The sequence below is a fragment of the Lissotriton helveticus genome, chromosome 2_1 (assembly GCF_964261635.1).
Source record: "Lissotriton helveticus chromosome 2_1, aLisHel1.1, whole genome shotgun sequence".
NCBI classification, from domain to species: domain Eukaryota; kingdom Metazoa; phylum Chordata; class Amphibia; order Caudata; family Salamandridae; genus Lissotriton; species Lissotriton helveticus.
In genome coordinates this window covers 282,765,362-282,782,803 of record NC_136059.1, presented here as the reverse complement: position 1 = coordinate 282,782,803, position 17,442 = coordinate 282,765,362, and the positions used below count along the sequence as shown (strand labels likewise).

Below are 17,442 nucleotides of genomic sequence, written 5' to 3'. Positions count from 1 at the left end.
AGGTTCTCATTGAGGAGCGTTTGAGTATTTGAAATTTATTTAGGGCAGATTTGTATGCCAGTTTGGCCACTGGGTCATAGTTCTGGCGCCATTTGCGTTCCATCCTTTTGCATTTACTCTTTTCCTCCCGTAGCAAAGAGGAGAACCAAGGGGCCGAGGGACGAGATCTGGCAGACGCCAGGGGAGCGAGAGGGGCAATGGAATCCAGAGCAGAGGTGAGGGCAGAGTTGTATCTTGCCGTTTCCTTGTCCAGATCTTCCATCTGATTAAAGTTGTACTGAAATCGGGAATCAATCGCCTCACAGGTAACCTTGGTCCATTTGCGACCACTGTCTCTATTAAGGGAAGAGGGAGGAGGAAGGGAAGGCAAGGTAATATGAAAAAGGATGAGGAAATGGTCGGACCAGGTAAGGGGAAGCGAAGGAAGGACAGAAATGCCAGGGTGATTTGAAAAAATCAGATCAAGAGTATGACCAGCTTTGTGCGTGGGGCCTTTAACTAATTGGGACAAGGTAAGTCCATGTAGGGTTTCCAAAAGTGAGGAGGCTTGAGCACAGGAGGAATTGTCAATATGAAGATTAAAATCTTCCAACACTGTAAAGTGCGAGTGTTTAAGGGAAAAGTCCGCTATGGAGTGCGTCAGGGCAATGAGAGAAAATGCAGTAACGGGGGGGGGGGTTATATACCAGGATACCGGCGAAGATAGTGCCTGCGGCGTCCTTAATTGTGAGATACATGGCCTCAATAAGACCGGGGTTAGCAATTTTAGCAATGTTCAGTGTAAGATGAGATTTTGCAATTATCGCGACACCCCCACCAGATTTGGTGTTATCTCGATTAATGCCTAGTAATCGGAAACCAGGGGGAACGGCCAAATTGATGTCAGGAATGGACGAGTCTTTGAGCCACGTTTCTGTGAGAAATAATATGTCCCATATGTGCGTATCAAGCAGCAGCCAAATGTCCAATGCGTGAGCAGGAAGGGACCTGCAATTAATTAAGGCAGCATGTAAGATAGGCGGTAGAGAGCATTGAGCGACCGTGTTGGGGGGAGGAAACCGTTTAATAAAAACAGGAATGTGGTAATTACAGCAAAGACACGAATAAGAGAAGGTATCCAAACTGTGGGGGTTACAACATCTACGTGGATTGCATGCACTACTGCGTAGGTGTACAAGTTGTTCAGAAGACCAGGTGATTAAAGGGGTGCGAGAGGTAGGGGGACTGGCGCTGGGCGCGGGTCCGGCGCGGACGGGCGCAGACGGGCTTGCCTTAGGCGCGCCCGCTGCGCCCGCCCGCTGCGCGGACGGGAGAGCCCCTTCCTTTTATCCATGTCCTGCTGGGGTGGGAGGAGGGTGGGAGGCGTCCAGGAGCTGGAGCACTACCCTGCCTCCCCCCAAGATGGCGGTTCCGCGTTTCCCAGCCGGCGAGAGCACTGTGCTCGGCTGCGCCGGTGGAGAGATGAAGATCGGGACCCCTGTGACGAATAAATCTCGTCAGAACAGGCAGGCGGTCAGTGTCCGATTTTAAAAAGCCACAATTAAAATATATACAGTTTTTAAAAGTGTCAGTCAGTGCGTCTGTATGCTAGTCATAAATCACCACACATACAGTTTTCAAGTTTTCAATTCACACACACTCTCGTAAGTATTCCGCTTCAGAAATTAGAGATAAGGAAATGCCCCCAGCTTCTGCCTCAGGGGAGAAACAAGTAATCGACTTGACTTTAGAGCCTTACCAGGTAAGCACTATAAATATGTGTGAGCCTATATCTTAGTTGTAGAAGGTTCAAAAGTCTTCCAGTGTTTTATCATGACTTTAAATGCCCTCCAGTTCCTGTGTGCTAATGAAGAACTATTCTTTGTAAAATACATTGCTCTGACTGGACTTTGAGTCAATTATTTGACATCTCTTTACAATATTATCAGTTCTATACCCTCCACAACCTCAACCTCATAGAGTTGGCCTTAACTGTTCGACTTACCTACGCTTGGAGTGAAGTGTACAAGGGAGTAACTTTTTATCGAATTGAATTGCAATAATATCAGAGGCCCTGGATCACCAATAGCAAATTAAGCACCCATCGAGGCTACAGTCCTACAAGCACAGCATTCTCTAACCAGGACCTAGTAAAAAGGCCTCACCCATGAATAAATATTTTGCACGATGCCAAGCAACATACTAAGCCTTTTTCCTGAAACACTGGTAGAGATATGTTTTACTGCTAAACATGCACAACACCAATGATATGTCAGGACCGGATTCTCAGCGTATGCTTCTCTTTACTATAAAACACTGCAACCAATCAAACAGCAAAATACATAAAACTACAAATTCCATTATTTTATGTCATCCCCCAATCACCATGAATCAAGCTTCCAAATGTGACAGACACCATCTTGCTGCCTGGAATGGCAGAGACACCTTTGGTTGCCAGCCGGAGATACTTATAGAATCAAACACCAGCAGGTGGGGCTGGGGAGGAAAATATGGCTCAGTCTCCTCAGGCGGCAGATGGTCGGAGACAACATTAGAACTTCACATCATTTGTTTGGATCTGCTAGAGGGTTAATTTGCCATTAAAATGGACTCCTCAAAAGTAGAATTGTTGCATTCTTCCAACGACGGGCAGTTTATTTATTTACGGTCTGCTACATCAACAACCCAAGGGAAACCAGGTAGTGGATGCTAGTGGAAATAGCCAAGGATTTTTAGCATTTCTGATTGCAACACCAGGTTTTGGTGGTGGCAGGGTATATTCTGGGGCAGCAGAATGTCATAGTGGACTGGAATTTCAGACATCTATGAGACAGCTGAGATTGGGAATGCACTATATGTATCCAGGGCCTGTAAATTAAATGCTTCTAGTGGGCCAGTAGCACTCACTGTGCCACCCACTTCAGTAGGACTCTAAAACTTGTCTCAAGCTTGCCTTTTCAGACTGTAATGTAGTTCTAAACTGCTATTTCGACCTGGAAAAATACACCTTTTGCTAGGCCTATCCCTTCTTTTTTAATACATGTCATATGTAAGGTATGCCCTAAAAGTTCATAATGCAGGGTGCATTGTATAGAAAAGCATGGAATTAAGTTTATATGATCTGGAAGTGAAAAGTTCCCAAAATAGTTGTTTAACTACTGCATAACCTTAATACATTTAATGTGTGCTAATGTTTGATTGGGAGAAGGTAGAAATGTCATTTTTAGACTCAAACAAATTGTAATTAAAAGTCACGTTTAATGGTCAAATCTGATTTTATGTCACAATTTTAAAAATGCCACTTTTGGAAATTTTGCATTTTCTTATCCCAACCATATGTTACTTCTGCCTGTGTCCTGGTTCACATGACTGTGAATGGCTCTGCTGTTGGGCATAGTGTATTCCTACCAGACAGTGAGACAGTGAAGGATTCGATGTGGGCTCATCTCTTGTCTCAGCTACCAGCATACAACAAGCTCCAGAAGACTTTCGGCAACTGCCTGCTCATCTGCAGCACTGGACGTGCCTGAATCCTGTTGGGCTCTATTGGAGTGTGTCTCTGATGCCCAAGAGAAGTCTCCCCTGGATCCTTAACTGAAATCAGTTGCGTTCCTCCTGTGAAAAATTGTGAAATACGGAGGTTTTGGGATCTTCGAGTCAATGAACAGGCCCATTCGTGCAGGTACTTTGCCTTCTGTAATGACCACCAAAGTAAAGAACCCAAACCTTTGTGCTACAGGCACCACCAGCAACAACCAGCAATGCAAGATCTGCACTTCGTGCTACAGCAATGTCAGCCCACTTTCACTGCCAACGCAAACCTCTAGCATCAGGATCTTTGCGCTACAGTGATGACCGCTTGCAACGCTCTCCCTGCTCCTAGAAGCCACCTCCACTGTGAATCGGACTCTTAGGGGCTTATGTACAAGCCGCTTGCCCAGCCGGTGCGTCACTTTTTGTGACGCACCGGCAGTGCATTATGCTGCCCCATATTTACAAGGACACATAAAGCCACCCTGCAGGGCGATTCCTTCCCTTGTTAATACTGCCCGTTTATACGCATCACTTTGCGTGAAAAGGGTGTTTCATGGGTGCTGCTGTGGGTGTTCCATGGAACCTGATACCTTTCCAGATTTACGAGAAATCGTAAACCTGGAAATGCGTCTCAATGCTACACCTCCTCAGGGGAGGCGTAGGGTTGCACAATAAGGAGAAATGTATTCATTTCTCCTAGTTTTTCTTCCTCTTTCTATGCTTGCTGCATTCGGCTGCACACATAGAAGGAGGAAATCACCTCTTGTGATTGTTTATGTGCAGGAAGGTGTCCCTTCCTGCACATAAACAATCAGTAAAAAAAATGACATTTTGCAACTGCTATGTGTGCTAATGCGTGTAGAAAAACAAGTACCCACACTTCCTATCGTTTAGTCTCAAATGATTTAAAGCAAGAAATGAACCAACTTTATCATGTTCATCTCGGCAATTACTTATGCCTTTTATTAGTTTTTTTGGAAAAAATGGTATTTTTTAGAAAGAGAACAAGGAGTTCTCCACAAACATAGCCACACGTTTTTAGTGAGTGATTTTTACAACAACATATGTGCAAACATAGAAAAACAAATAGTCAATACATTTCATTTCATGATATGACGTGAGTTTAAAACAAAACGGTTGGAAAAAAGAATAGTGCAATCAAATACGATGTCAAAATTATTATTCAATAGACATCAATGCATACATGCGATCATATCCAAAATACTAAAGTGCCAACAGATATTTTTAAATCAATAAGGTTCAGTTCCCTTTGTCAACAACAAACTTTTTCAATATTTTAGGATTTTATCCTTTTTAATCCTTTTATGCCGACGCGTTTCAAGCGTGGGTGTCCTGTACCCACACTCTCATCAGGGCTGAGTGAATCTTTTTCCAATCCTTATCCTAGTGATAAAAAACATATATGTGCTTATTAAAACCCACTTCCTTAGGTTTTCAATTTTTTTAGAATTGGTAAACAAAACAAGGCACCTTACCTCTGGGTTGTAGAGGTAAAAGGCCACACTTGAATCTTTAGAATGAAGCGGTGTGCGTGCTTCTAAAAATATAAACATGGGTTCATGTTAAATGAATCTATCCAACATCATTAAATGCTGATGCTCAGCCGTTATGCGAAGCCTAAGGCAAGGTATTTACCTTTCTGGATGTCTCCTGGAGGGTCAATATTATTTGTTGTTTTCCGTCTATCGGTTGCACGGAACCCCTCTTCACACTTGTTTCTCTGAAAATACAATTTTTTCCCAAAAAACTAATAAAAGGCATAAGTAATTGCCGAGATGAACATGATAAAGTTGGTTCATTTCTTGCTTTAAATCATTTGAGACTAAACGATAGGAAGTGTGGGTACTTGTTTTTCTACATATATTGGGCCCAACCCCACTTCAGTCCACAGGGCCATACCCCCCAGTTTCCAAAAAAAAAAAAAAAAAAAAAATGTGTGCTAATGCAGCACACACAGAAGTTGAAAAACACCATTTCAGATTGTTTATGTGCAGGAAGGAACACCTTCCTGCACATAAACAATCATCCCTGTGACGCAGGCACCCTTGCAACATGGTGCAAGTGTGCCTGCGTTGGCGCATGGCAGCTAATTGTGTGCCAGGACAGCGGAGAGCATTGGGATCCGTCATATTGTTGTAGATATGATGCATCCTTGTGTTTCGGAATTAATGGAGCGCAGCGCATCCAAATCGCTTGCAGCAATGCGCTCTGCTAATTCTTTGCAAATAATGCCTTTAATGTTGGACTTTGAGAAGCTAACTTTTTCAGCAGGACTCACCATCGTAGTCGGCCTGAACTTGTGACTTTCCCTCGGTCTAGCACCACCAGATGACGCCGAGTGCTGATTTGTGGTTTTAGGCACTATATCTATTTTAAAGTTGTAAATATGCATATTTCCGGTTCTACCGATTAGGTTTTTATTATTCTGGTATCATTTTGTACATTACCTTTTACTCTATTTTTCTAAATTGGTTTGGGACTTTTCTTGTGTTGTGTTTTCACCTTACTGTTTGAGTGCTGCATAAATACTTTTTACACCAGTGCTCAGCACTGTTACTTAACTGTTAGCACCACCACTTACTTGTGACCTGGTGACCGCAGAGCACATCAGTTTAACACTTGAATACAGTTTTAAATACACATTTTAGAGTGTCTAGGCTATTCTAACTGCTTTGGTTGGCATTAAATTGTCAGAAGGGTCACATTTAGAGGAGTGTGGTATTCAGTAGAGAGGTCTTATGCTAGCAGGTGGCAGTGATTGCATTTCCTGTTGGTAGACAACCTACAGTGGCTTCCGAGGCAATGCCTTGGGCTCTAGCACTTATTAAGCAATGATCTATATTTAAAACATTTTATTACAAAGCTATTGCAAATGTTGCTTCTGTTGTGGTAGTAAAGCTTTGAACAAGCAAAATCAGAGCCTCTGGTCCTGCTACAGAATACCATTTTGTCTAGCTATCTTGTTAAGAAGTGTAATTCTTTTATGGACTCACAGGTGACAACTATGCCACCCGTGAGTAATGTGGTTTAGCACATGATATCATGTACTTTTACAGTGGAAGGATGTTTTCCCTATCTCAATACATGTGCTAATTAGACTGAGGCAGATGTTTTTGTTGAGCAGGGGTGTTGTGAAGCCCCGCTTTAGCAGCTGCAGTTGGTGTGGGGTAGGGGGTTTGATGGACCTCTTCTGCCAGTAACTTGGCAGACAAAGGCTCACAATTAACAGAGAAGGGTGGGAAGGTGAGAGAGTGAAAGGATGATGGATGGATGTGGGTGAAATTGTGGATGGGTGGATAAGTGAAGGGGTGGACGGATAGATGCATAGATGAATGAGTGAAAGGATGGATGTAAGTAGGGATGATGGACAGGGAGGAAGGATGGATGGATGTGTAAAGGATGGATGATGGATGTGGGAAAAGGTGGATGAATGATGAGAGAAAGGATGGATGGATAAATGAGCAAAATGATGATGAGTGCAAGGGTAAATGGATGGTGGATGAGAGTATAAATGGATGGATGGAGTGACAGGCTGGATGGATTGATGGATTGAAAGGGTGGGTGGATGGATGAGTGAAAGATCGATGGATGAGGGAAAGGATAGATGTAAGGATGGATAAGGGAAGGAATGGATGAATGAGTGAGTGAAAGGGAGGACAGATGGATGGTTGGATGAATGGGTGAATGGATGAGTGTAAGGGTGAATGGGTGGATGGGTGAGTGAGTGAAAGGATAGATGGATGAGTGGAAAGGTAAATGGATGGATGAATGGATGGGTGGGTGGGTAAATGAAGTGGTGGATGGATAGATAGATGCATGGATGAATGAGTAGAAGGATGGATGTAAAGGTGGATGAGTGACTAAGCAGGGCTGGATCAATGCATGGATGTACGGACGGATGATGAGAGAATGGATGGATGGATGATGAGAGAAAGGAAGAATGGATGAGTGAGTGAAAGGTTAAATTGATGGTAGATGATTGGATAGATGGATGATGGAGTGAAAGGCTGGATGGATGGACAGGTTGAAAGGGTGGATGGATGAGTGAAAGGATGGATGGATGAGCGAAAGGATAGATGTAAGTATGGGTGAGTGAAAGAATGGATGAATGTGTGCACTGTAGGGTAGATGGATGGCTGAAAGAAAGGGTGGATTGACGGATGCATGAAAGGGTAAATGGGTGGATGGATGGGTCAGTGAAAATGTGGATGGATAGATGCATGGATGAATGAGTGAAAGAATTGATGTAAGGATGGATGAGTGAAAGGGAGGAAGGATGAAAGGCGGATGGGAGAAAGGATAAGTGGATGAGTGAGTGAAAGGGTGGATCAAGGATTGAAAGGGTAAATGGATTGATCAATGGATGGATGGACTGAAAGTGTGGATGAATGAGCGAAAGGATGGATGGATGGATGAGTGAAAGAATGGATGTAAGGGTGGATGAGTAAATACTGAATGAATGGATGAAAGGATGGAGTAGGTGGATGGCTTGATAACAGGATGGACAGATGGGGTGATGAATGGATGGATGGATAAGTGAATTAGTAAATGGATAGATGGATGGATGGATGAATGGGTGGATGAATGGAAGAGTGGGTGGATGGATTGAAGCATGGATGGATGAGTGAAAGGATGGATGGCTAAGTGAAATAGTGAATAAATGATGAGGGAAACAGGATGGAAGGATGATGTGAAAGGATGAAAAAGAGAAAGGGTGGATGGATGAGCAAAACAATGGGTGGATGACTGAAAGATGGATGGATGGATGGATGAATGGATGAAAGGAGGGATTGATAAGTGAAAGGATGGATGACTGAGTGAAAGGATGGATATGTTTGATGGATAGCTATGAATGGGGTGACAGACTGAATGTTGGATAAAGATTGAATGGATGACAGAATTTAAAGGTGGATATCAGTGGGTGGATGGAAAGATGAAAAGATGAATGGATAGATGGATAGATGCTTGGTTGGAGTAGACAAGCAAGCACTTCTGGGGTGGGTTGTTATAACTTGCTTGGCGCCATAAGAGCTTTGGTTCAAAGTGGGGGGTATTTTAATTTTCTGTCGACTTTCCTTTTGTACAGTTTCTACTTCAGGAAACGAACAGAAGCAAGAGTAGATATGATGGTAAACAGAAGAGGATTACTGAAGGATTGTGATTTTAATTCAACAAAGCAGAGTTCAAAGACCTGTTTCTGCAGACATGGAAATGAAGATTGAGATGAGTTTGTGTTGAAACATGTCCACAGACTTTGTTTTCTACTGCAGGCCATTTGAAGCACTTGATTGATGGTGACTAGTGGACAACATACTGATGGGAAATGTAGTTTTATGTTTTGAATTGTTTGATTGTCTTCCTTGTTTTGCAGCACAATCAAGAGAACCATACTCCTCTTCTCCCTGTTCTTAATAGAATTGAAAATTCTTGAGGTGATAGCTAGAAATTATTTTATTCTCTTCCGTATCCAAGAAAACGTAATAAATTGCCAAATATTTAATCCTTCTCTCAGTTCACAAGAGAAAATCGTGACATACATTCTTTGTTATCACTTCATCTACTGGTAACACAGTAACACTATCACTTTCATATGGCTCTGGTGATCTAGTATACAATCACATCCTTCAGAGGAGTTCATACATACAACATATGAAGACATCTTTTGAAATGCATTCCCTGTTCCTCAACGCATTTCAGGCAAATCTGTGCCCTCAACCAGGGGATAAAATGTCTCACAATCGTGTTTGAATGTTGTTGCCAGTTGGTGACAAGTACCCCCAGAAAGGTTTGTTCCAGGGTATATAAGATAGGCATGATTACCCACCATGCCACCAGAAGAATCCCCATCATCCACAAAGAGGCCACCCACTGCACCACCACCACCACACATGACACCACCCAGATCATAGAACACCTCAACTCCCAACTCCACACTGACGGCTAAACCACCATCAGAGGCACCCTCACCTACAGACTCCCCCAGGACTTCACCCCAGCTTCTGTGACGCCATTCCCGAATCCTGAGAGAGACAAAAAGGAGCACCTTTGCCGACCACATCAAAGCCAGTTCTAAGCACAGCAAATAATTCTTCAACATTGTCATAGAGTTCTCCAACCCATCAGTCACCCAAAACTTCATCACCCCTTCCCAGGAACTCTGCAACACCCTGGCAGAATTCTTCCATGACAAGATCTCCATCATCTATGAAAACTTTGAACCTCAACCTACCACCACCGACACCGTCAACCTCCTTGCTCCCACAGATGGAAGCCCCAACCACCTGTTAACCACCTGGAATGAACTCACCACTCAAAATACCACAGCCATTATGAACTCCATCCACTTAGGACCACCCATGGACCCCTGTCCCCACCACATCTTCACCCTTGGGAGGAAGATGATCAGCTACAAGCTCACCACGATCTACAACACATCCATCACCATGGCCACCTTCCCCAAAGAATGGAAATACGTAGAAGTCAAACCCCTCCTCAAGAAACCTTCCACTAACTCCAAAAAAACTCAAGATCTATCATCTCATCTCACTGCTCCTCTTTCTCACCAAAGTCCCCAAAAAGACCATCATTCACCAACTCAAGGAACACCTGGAAAGGAACAATCATCTAGAATTCTCCCAATTCGGGTTCCGCGCCGAACACAGCACTGAAACCGCCCTGATCGCTGCCACCGATGACATTCGAATCCTACTTGAATGAACCTCTAATCCTCCTTCACCTCTCAGCAGCATACACCACTGTGTCTCACCACCCTTATCAAGAGGCTTCACCACATTGAAATACAAGCTGCTGCCCTCAAATGGATCTCCTTCTTCCTCACCATCAGAACCCGGAGAATCCGCCTATCTACTTTCACTTCAGAACCTAAGAACTTCAGCTGCGGCATCCCTCCCGCCTCATCTCTCAACCTTACTCTTTTCAACACTTACATGACCCCCTTGGCCAACATCGTCAGAATCCAGGGTCTAAACCTCATATCCTAGCTCATTCTCTCGCTATCAGATGACCCCTCCACCAAGATGGCCAACTTCCGCAGGTGCACAACGAGTATCGCTGACTGGATGAAAGATAGCCACCACATGAGAAGATAGGGGCATATTATCATGAACGGCGATAAAATTATCGCCGCTTTAGCGGCAGGAAACTGCCGCTAAAACGGCGATAATGGGCTTGATAATATGTCCTTGTGAATTCCCATAGCAGCCCAGGTTAACGCCAGAACCTGGGCTGCAATAGGATTTCACAAGGACATATTATCAAGCCCATTATCGCCATTTTAGCGGCAGTTTCGTGCCACTAAAGCAGCGATCATTTTATCGCTGTTCTTGATAATATGCCCCATAGTCTGTAGAGCCAGGCCAGCGCTGCCGACTTTGGAGCTGGGAAGTCAGGTTTGAGTCTATGGGACAGCTCAACATTTTGTGATCCTGGGCAAATCACTTCATCTCCCCGTGCCTACCAAAAAATATAATGTGTCCTTGTGTAACATAACTGGTGCTCATGTAATGCACTCCAATACCTGCAGGTCGATTTCGCGCAAAATAAAACAGCAACAACAAAAAAACAATCCGAAACACGCACACTGACTTGTCTCCAGCAGCCAGTGCTGAAAGCCTTATAGGTTTATCGCGTTCTTGCTGATTCATCTATACATCATCATGAAAGGATGCATACAGCATAGTGAAGTGTTGCAGTTAATTACAGCGGAATCCTAAGGAGCTCCTCATTATGCACGAGTACTTAAGCTCAAATCCAGTATTTCTTGATTGGGCAGCTACAAAAAGGCAGCGCTTCAAAATGCAATGTCCATTCCCAGGCTGTGAACTCTCGGCGGAGCTTCGGTGAACTCAATGTGGGCGGAATGGGGACAACTTCATCTGTCTGCGAAGACAACCGGGTGAGCACCGTACATCCATCTCTGGACGCACAGCTGCCGTCTGCTGTCCGTGTGGGTCATCGTTTTGAGTTTGGCGTGCTCCATGTTAGTTTAGTAGCGTGAATATATCCGTCACTTAAATAGGAGTCAGAAAATACCAATGTGCATTAAATAGAAACCACCAGTCAAGCGTGGCAGAGTGTAGCAAGAATTAAAGAAACACACCCTGTAATATGCTACATTCACTGCTTTTTAAAGGGGATAGATAAACGTATTTGCTGCTTAAACTATTTACATTTAGTGTAGCGACTTTCCAATTACAGTATCATTTCTGGCACTGCATTTTGACAGAAAGATACAAACTGAGCCGGGCACCATCATCAACTTCTCTGCCCGTGATATACTGATCTAAGACCGGGAACAGCCATCTGAAATATTGTTCCCACCAGCCAATACTGCATGCGTTGTTCTGCAGCAAAAACCGCTGCTGGAGACATTTCTGAGATTATTGGGAGGAGAAATGGCATTATTGCACATTAATATTTAATATTAAAATATGTTTTATGAACATTCTTGAGTTAATTAAGCTTTTTCTACTTCTCCCTCCACTTTACAATAGGTAGAGTTACTCCCTGGTTGCAGACCTCTACCTTCATTTGAACATTACTAATGGAAACTTTACGCTCACAAATTTGGCTCCACCCACCTGGCCTCATTTATGAGGCCTTGCGTCAGTATTGCGCTTCCTTTGCGTCACTTTTTGTGACGCATCGGCGGCGTAAAACATGCCTCCTGTTGCGCACTATTTACAAAGTGACGCATCTAAGCAGATGCGTCACTTTGTAAACCCCTGCGCTACATTATACCTGCGTCAGGTATAATGTACGCAGAGGGGGCGTTCCCCCGCAAAAAGCCTCGTAATAGTGACGCAGTGAAATCTATGAGATTTCACTGCGTCACTTTTAGGACGCTGTTGCGTCAAAATCTTGCGCCTGCCCCACAGCAGGCGTAAGACTGACGCAAGCCCTTTCACATGGGGCTTGCCCCATGTGAAAGGACGCATTGCTGGAGTTGCGTCACTTTTGTGACACACCCCAGCAATGCGTGACTTTTGCGCTTACAGATACGTCAGAAATACTGACGTATCTGTAACTCCTTGCGACATGATGCGTCATACTGTAAATATGACGCATCAATCATGTCGCAAGGAGTGCGCACTGAGAAGTGACGCATCGCTGCTTTCACGCAGCGATGCGTCATTTCTCATAAATGAGGCCCCTGGTTTCAAGTGGTGGGGACATGTAAGTCTACACTTTGGAGTAACTTAAAACTCAAAAAAAAGATGAATAGCCAAAATTAATAGTTACTTCAAAATGTAGGAGTGAATTCACACATGAGAGAAAAGTATAACTGGGAGGAGATGATCGTCCAGCTAATACTGCCAGATTAACCAATATAAGGATTGTACTGACAGCATGACAGGACACATAAGTAACATGTGAGATGAAATTAGACATTGAAGTGGCATAAATTAAATGTTTACATTTCTTGCATAAGACAGTCTGCCTTGCCACTTTGAGTTATTCTGTTTTTTTCTGATTTCTTTTTACCTACAGGACTGGCATAATTGGTCTGCCTGCAGAATCTTCGTCATTGCCTTACTGGCATGTACAATTGTCACTTCTCTAGGAGTAATGATACTCTGCCTCGTCTATTTTGGAGATTTCTACAACCACCGAATAACGTCAAACAAACCAACAACTGATACCACAGAACCAGCATCCGCTGGAAGGTCATCAAGAGTTTCACCAGAAGGGTCTCCATCAAAAACAGCAATTGATGTTGATCCCAGATACCAATTCCTTTATCATCTTGGGGCTTCCAAGGTACTGATTTACTAATGTTTTCACTCAAACTCATCTCTAAACACTGTTTTGGTCATGTGTCTCTTTATTGGTGGAGTTTTGGTAAATGCCAACTTTCTTCCTTTGGGCCTTCTCTTACTGCTCAGAACTTGTCATACTAATTATTTCATGTTGATCCAATTGATTTTCCAGCAAACTCTAGTGGCAGATAGGTGATATTGTAGAATTATATGAAACTCCACAAACAATACATAAATACATTGCCATCAGAGCGTGCAAGTTTATTTGTAGTCCTGATTTTAAATAGGACAAACAGGTCTGCAAGAACGAGAACAAGAATCGTACTGCAGCAGAAAATCGTGGCGTAAATGTCCTATGACAACATTCTGTGTCCTAAGTAAAAATGTACAAAAATATCGACATTTTGTTAATAGAACATCTACTTCCAATAAAGTGTTATTTTTGTGAATTATATTTATGAAAAAAAAATGTTCTCAAGCAATAATTTTGTTATCGATATTCTGACATGCAACTATGAGTAAAATACCTGGTGGCCTATTCACACACTGCATGTAGTAGTATGTATAGTAGTACAATAGTATTGCTACTTACGTACAACAAAATGTTATTCACAAGTCTACAGATGGAGACCTCTGCCTCTTCTGTCTTTTCTATGTGGAGATTTACATCATGGTTGTGGGGATCTTCGAACACAGAGATCTGTGTTTCTGTAGTACATGTGCAAAGGACCGGGGACAATGGCTAAAACATGAAGAATACTTAGAACTAAATGGAATATGTAAGTAGGGTGTATTGGAGGACATTCTAATACAAACACAGACCAACAAAAGGCCATTGCAATTGACAAACTACAAGTAAAGTTACTTCAGCCGTAAACCCCAATGAAAATAATGGAGAGTAGGAAATAGAATAACATAATATAACAATTATTGTTAAAATTATTGAATTATGTTAACATTTAAACTAGTTTGTGTGGGTGGGTGTGTACATATACATATACAAATACATACATATATATGTATATTGAAGGAAGAAACAATTGCGTCGCAGTCATCCAATGCTTTGTCATCAATTATGTCATTTCAAATGTTGCAGTGACGTCTTCAAAGATGTTATAGAACTTGCTATGAGTGATGTACTATGTTGGATAATTAGGTTTGCATGAAAATGGTGCGAGTTATAGTAATCCTAGGGCATGACTTATAGTTACTAGTGATAACTATAACTGGTCAATGTAAGTGTTTTTTTGTTAATTTTAAATGTTATGTTGAAATTTTCACTTAAATATAACGTCACTTTTTCTGTACATTTCTAGGGCTTTTTTTAACTTAATGTAGTAATTTATCACTATACGTAAAGCCAACCCACATGACCCATCGGCCATGCCGTGCATCCAACCTACAAATATACTTGATATATTAGGTTATGAGGCTGTTGAGACTAAAGCTTAATACGATATTCACACCAGTAGATTTATTTCTGATGTGAAGAGCTATGTGCTACACTTAAAAAAATAATTGATTTCTTGCCACTCCGCATCAACAGGCGGGGGGCCATCAGCTTAATAACAACTGTATCACTTTATTTAATTTGGGATCAAGTACGTTAGCATTCCAGATTAGTTTTTGTGAATGAGTCACCCTTACAATAATTGGTGGCTGTTCATTGCCACTACAAACTTACGTTGAGCTTTCAATGGCAGTGTTGTTGCTTTGCCTCTTTTGGTATTTCTATTTTAGAAGCTTTTGATTGCTGTTAGGAGTATGGGGACAGAGTGAAAATGGTCATTTAGGTTGGAGCAACTCCTCCTACATTGTCTCATGGCTTTACTTCTTGTCACTGGTGTGGGGATGCCCCACTCTTCTGTGTGGTAGAGTTTGCAAACTGGGTCATCTCTCCCATGTCTACCCATATTCCTTATAAATCTCAACAAAAGTGGTTCTAATTCTTTGAAAAAGAATACATTAGTATCACTGACAGTTTCATAAAATAATATACTAACTGGGGAAGAATAATAATTTGGGCTCTTTTCTTCACTGACAGTAGTAACTTGTGGTAGAATTGATTGGTTCCTTTGATGTCAATGCTCTTTTTCCTCAAGATAAAGTCAAGATCTGTCTGAATGGCCTAATGTTTAGATATTTAAAGGTGATGTCACAAATGTTGGGGAGGATCCACTTCATTTAGTTGTTCCAATGACGCCTTTGTCAACAGAAAGTATGATTTAGCACCATTTATTCTGAGGCAAGTGTAGCTGCCTGAATTCATCTATCATGCCCATCGGTTCTTGCAACTGTAGTGCAGAATTGCAAATGTATAGCAGGATTGTTAGACATTGGGTATCTAGTTGGCAGAGGTATGCACCTTATCCAAGTAGGGACCACAATCCTAGTCAAGGTAAGCTAGATAAACACTTTAAATCAACCTGTGATCACCCTCTGGTAGTTTGGCACAGAGAACGCAGGCTTAACCTAAGAGGATTTGTACAATACACAGACACAGTAATACTATTAAAACACCACAAAAAGACTCCAGACAGGTTTAGAAAAATAGAGAAGATTTATCTAAGTAAAACAAAACCAAAACAACAAAAATTAAATCATTACAAGTCAAGATATGACTATTTGAAGAATATTTCCAAAATCAGTGCTTAGAAGTCAACAGCACTAAAAGGTTACTTGAGGTCACGAGGGACCATGATGAAGGGCAGGCCAGCTTCGAGAGTCATGCAGGTCCTGCCGAGACAGTACCTTGGATGGAGCAAAGCTTCGACACAGACAGCACAATGCGTTGATCTTATCTGAGCAGTCGGGTCACTGCCTGGTCGTTGAGCTCTGTTGAGATACAGACAATGGGTCATCATCGAGCCATGCAGAGCATCATCGTCTGGCTGCACAGGCTGTAGAACTACTGTTGTTGAACAGTGTCTGCGTTGGCGTCGAAGGGCGATGCTTCTGTTCTATCTGGTGCAGTGGTGAAGATGCATCGGTTTTGTAACAAAACAGCTACGGGACCCATTTATGAGGCACAGGACTCGAGGGGCCACCTCAGGCAAGGGTAGGATTCACGGTTGGCAGAGCCCAACACCACCAGCAGAATTACAGGAAGTCTTAGAAAACAGTAGACAAGTCAGCCAGGCCTGGGAGTCACTTTGGGTTCAAGTGAGATGGGTTCTGTCCTTAACTTCAGCAGGGAAGAAATCAGCAGGGGAGCTCATCAAAGAAAAGAAGCATTTATTCAGAACAGTCAGTCAAGGAAAAGTGGTTATCCACAGCACCAAATAATATAACAGCTACTGAATTTTCCTCTATACCACAACCTTTTGAAACATTAAAACAACAGTAATTTACAAACAAGCAGGGTTGGTATGGGATTTTCCATAGCTCCCAGATGCAAAACGTTTCATTGCAAAGTCTGAATAAGATCACAAATACACACAGAAAGAGTTGAATGGAAACCTATACTCTTATATGAGATTTATGGATGATATATTTTTTTGTATGGAGACGCACAAAGGAAGAATTGGCCAACAAAATTATGCAATTGAACCACAGACATGAACATGAATGAATCAAGTTCATCAGCAACATACTGAAAACTCTGAAAACTCTATGAGTTTTAAGATCTTTGTGGACAGGTTACTCCATCACAACGGCGACCGATATCCTGTCCGCCGAAATATAAATCCCATAATATCCAACGGGATTTATATTTCGGCAGATGGGATATCTGTCACTTTTGTGACGGAGTAACCCCTCTGCCTGATTCTAAATCTGGTTCTTAGTACTTAAATCCAAGCTACAAATATCCATAAAGTCACAAATGAAAACAAAAGTAAAATAAAAACTGAGCATATGTAACTTCAGACTCCACACAAAGCAGATAGTTCGAAATAACTCTATACTAGAACATTAACTTTTTGGATGAGTCTAATTTCTAAAATATGTTTGAATACCCATCTCTCTTGGCATTACAAAGGAGCAAGAACATTAAAGCTATAGCCAAACTGTTTTTTAAATCACCAACATTGTACTACCTTAATAAATGGTGATGAAATAACAAATCGCAGATAGGGCAAAAAGAAAACTTTAAATAAGGAGCTGTGTAACTTGCATAACGAATAATTGT

General features: G+C 42.2%; 1 protein-coding gene across 1 annotated transcript in view; it reads left to right on the top strand.

The window, feature by feature from the left end:
• Positions 1–11,377: 11,377 nt before the first annotated feature.
• The window catches only part of DYNAP (dynactin associated protein), a 102,288-nt gene continuing 96,223 nt past the window's right edge, over positions 11,378–17,442 (top strand). The window contains exons 1-2 of the mRNA XM_078677750.1: positions 11,378–11,449; positions 13,045–13,314. Of these exons, the coding sequence (XP_078533876.1) occupies positions 11,414–11,449; positions 13,045–13,314 (306 nt within the window). The 5' untranslated portion in view covers positions 11,378–11,413. The remainder of the gene's footprint in view (positions 11,450–13,044; positions 13,315–17,442) is intronic.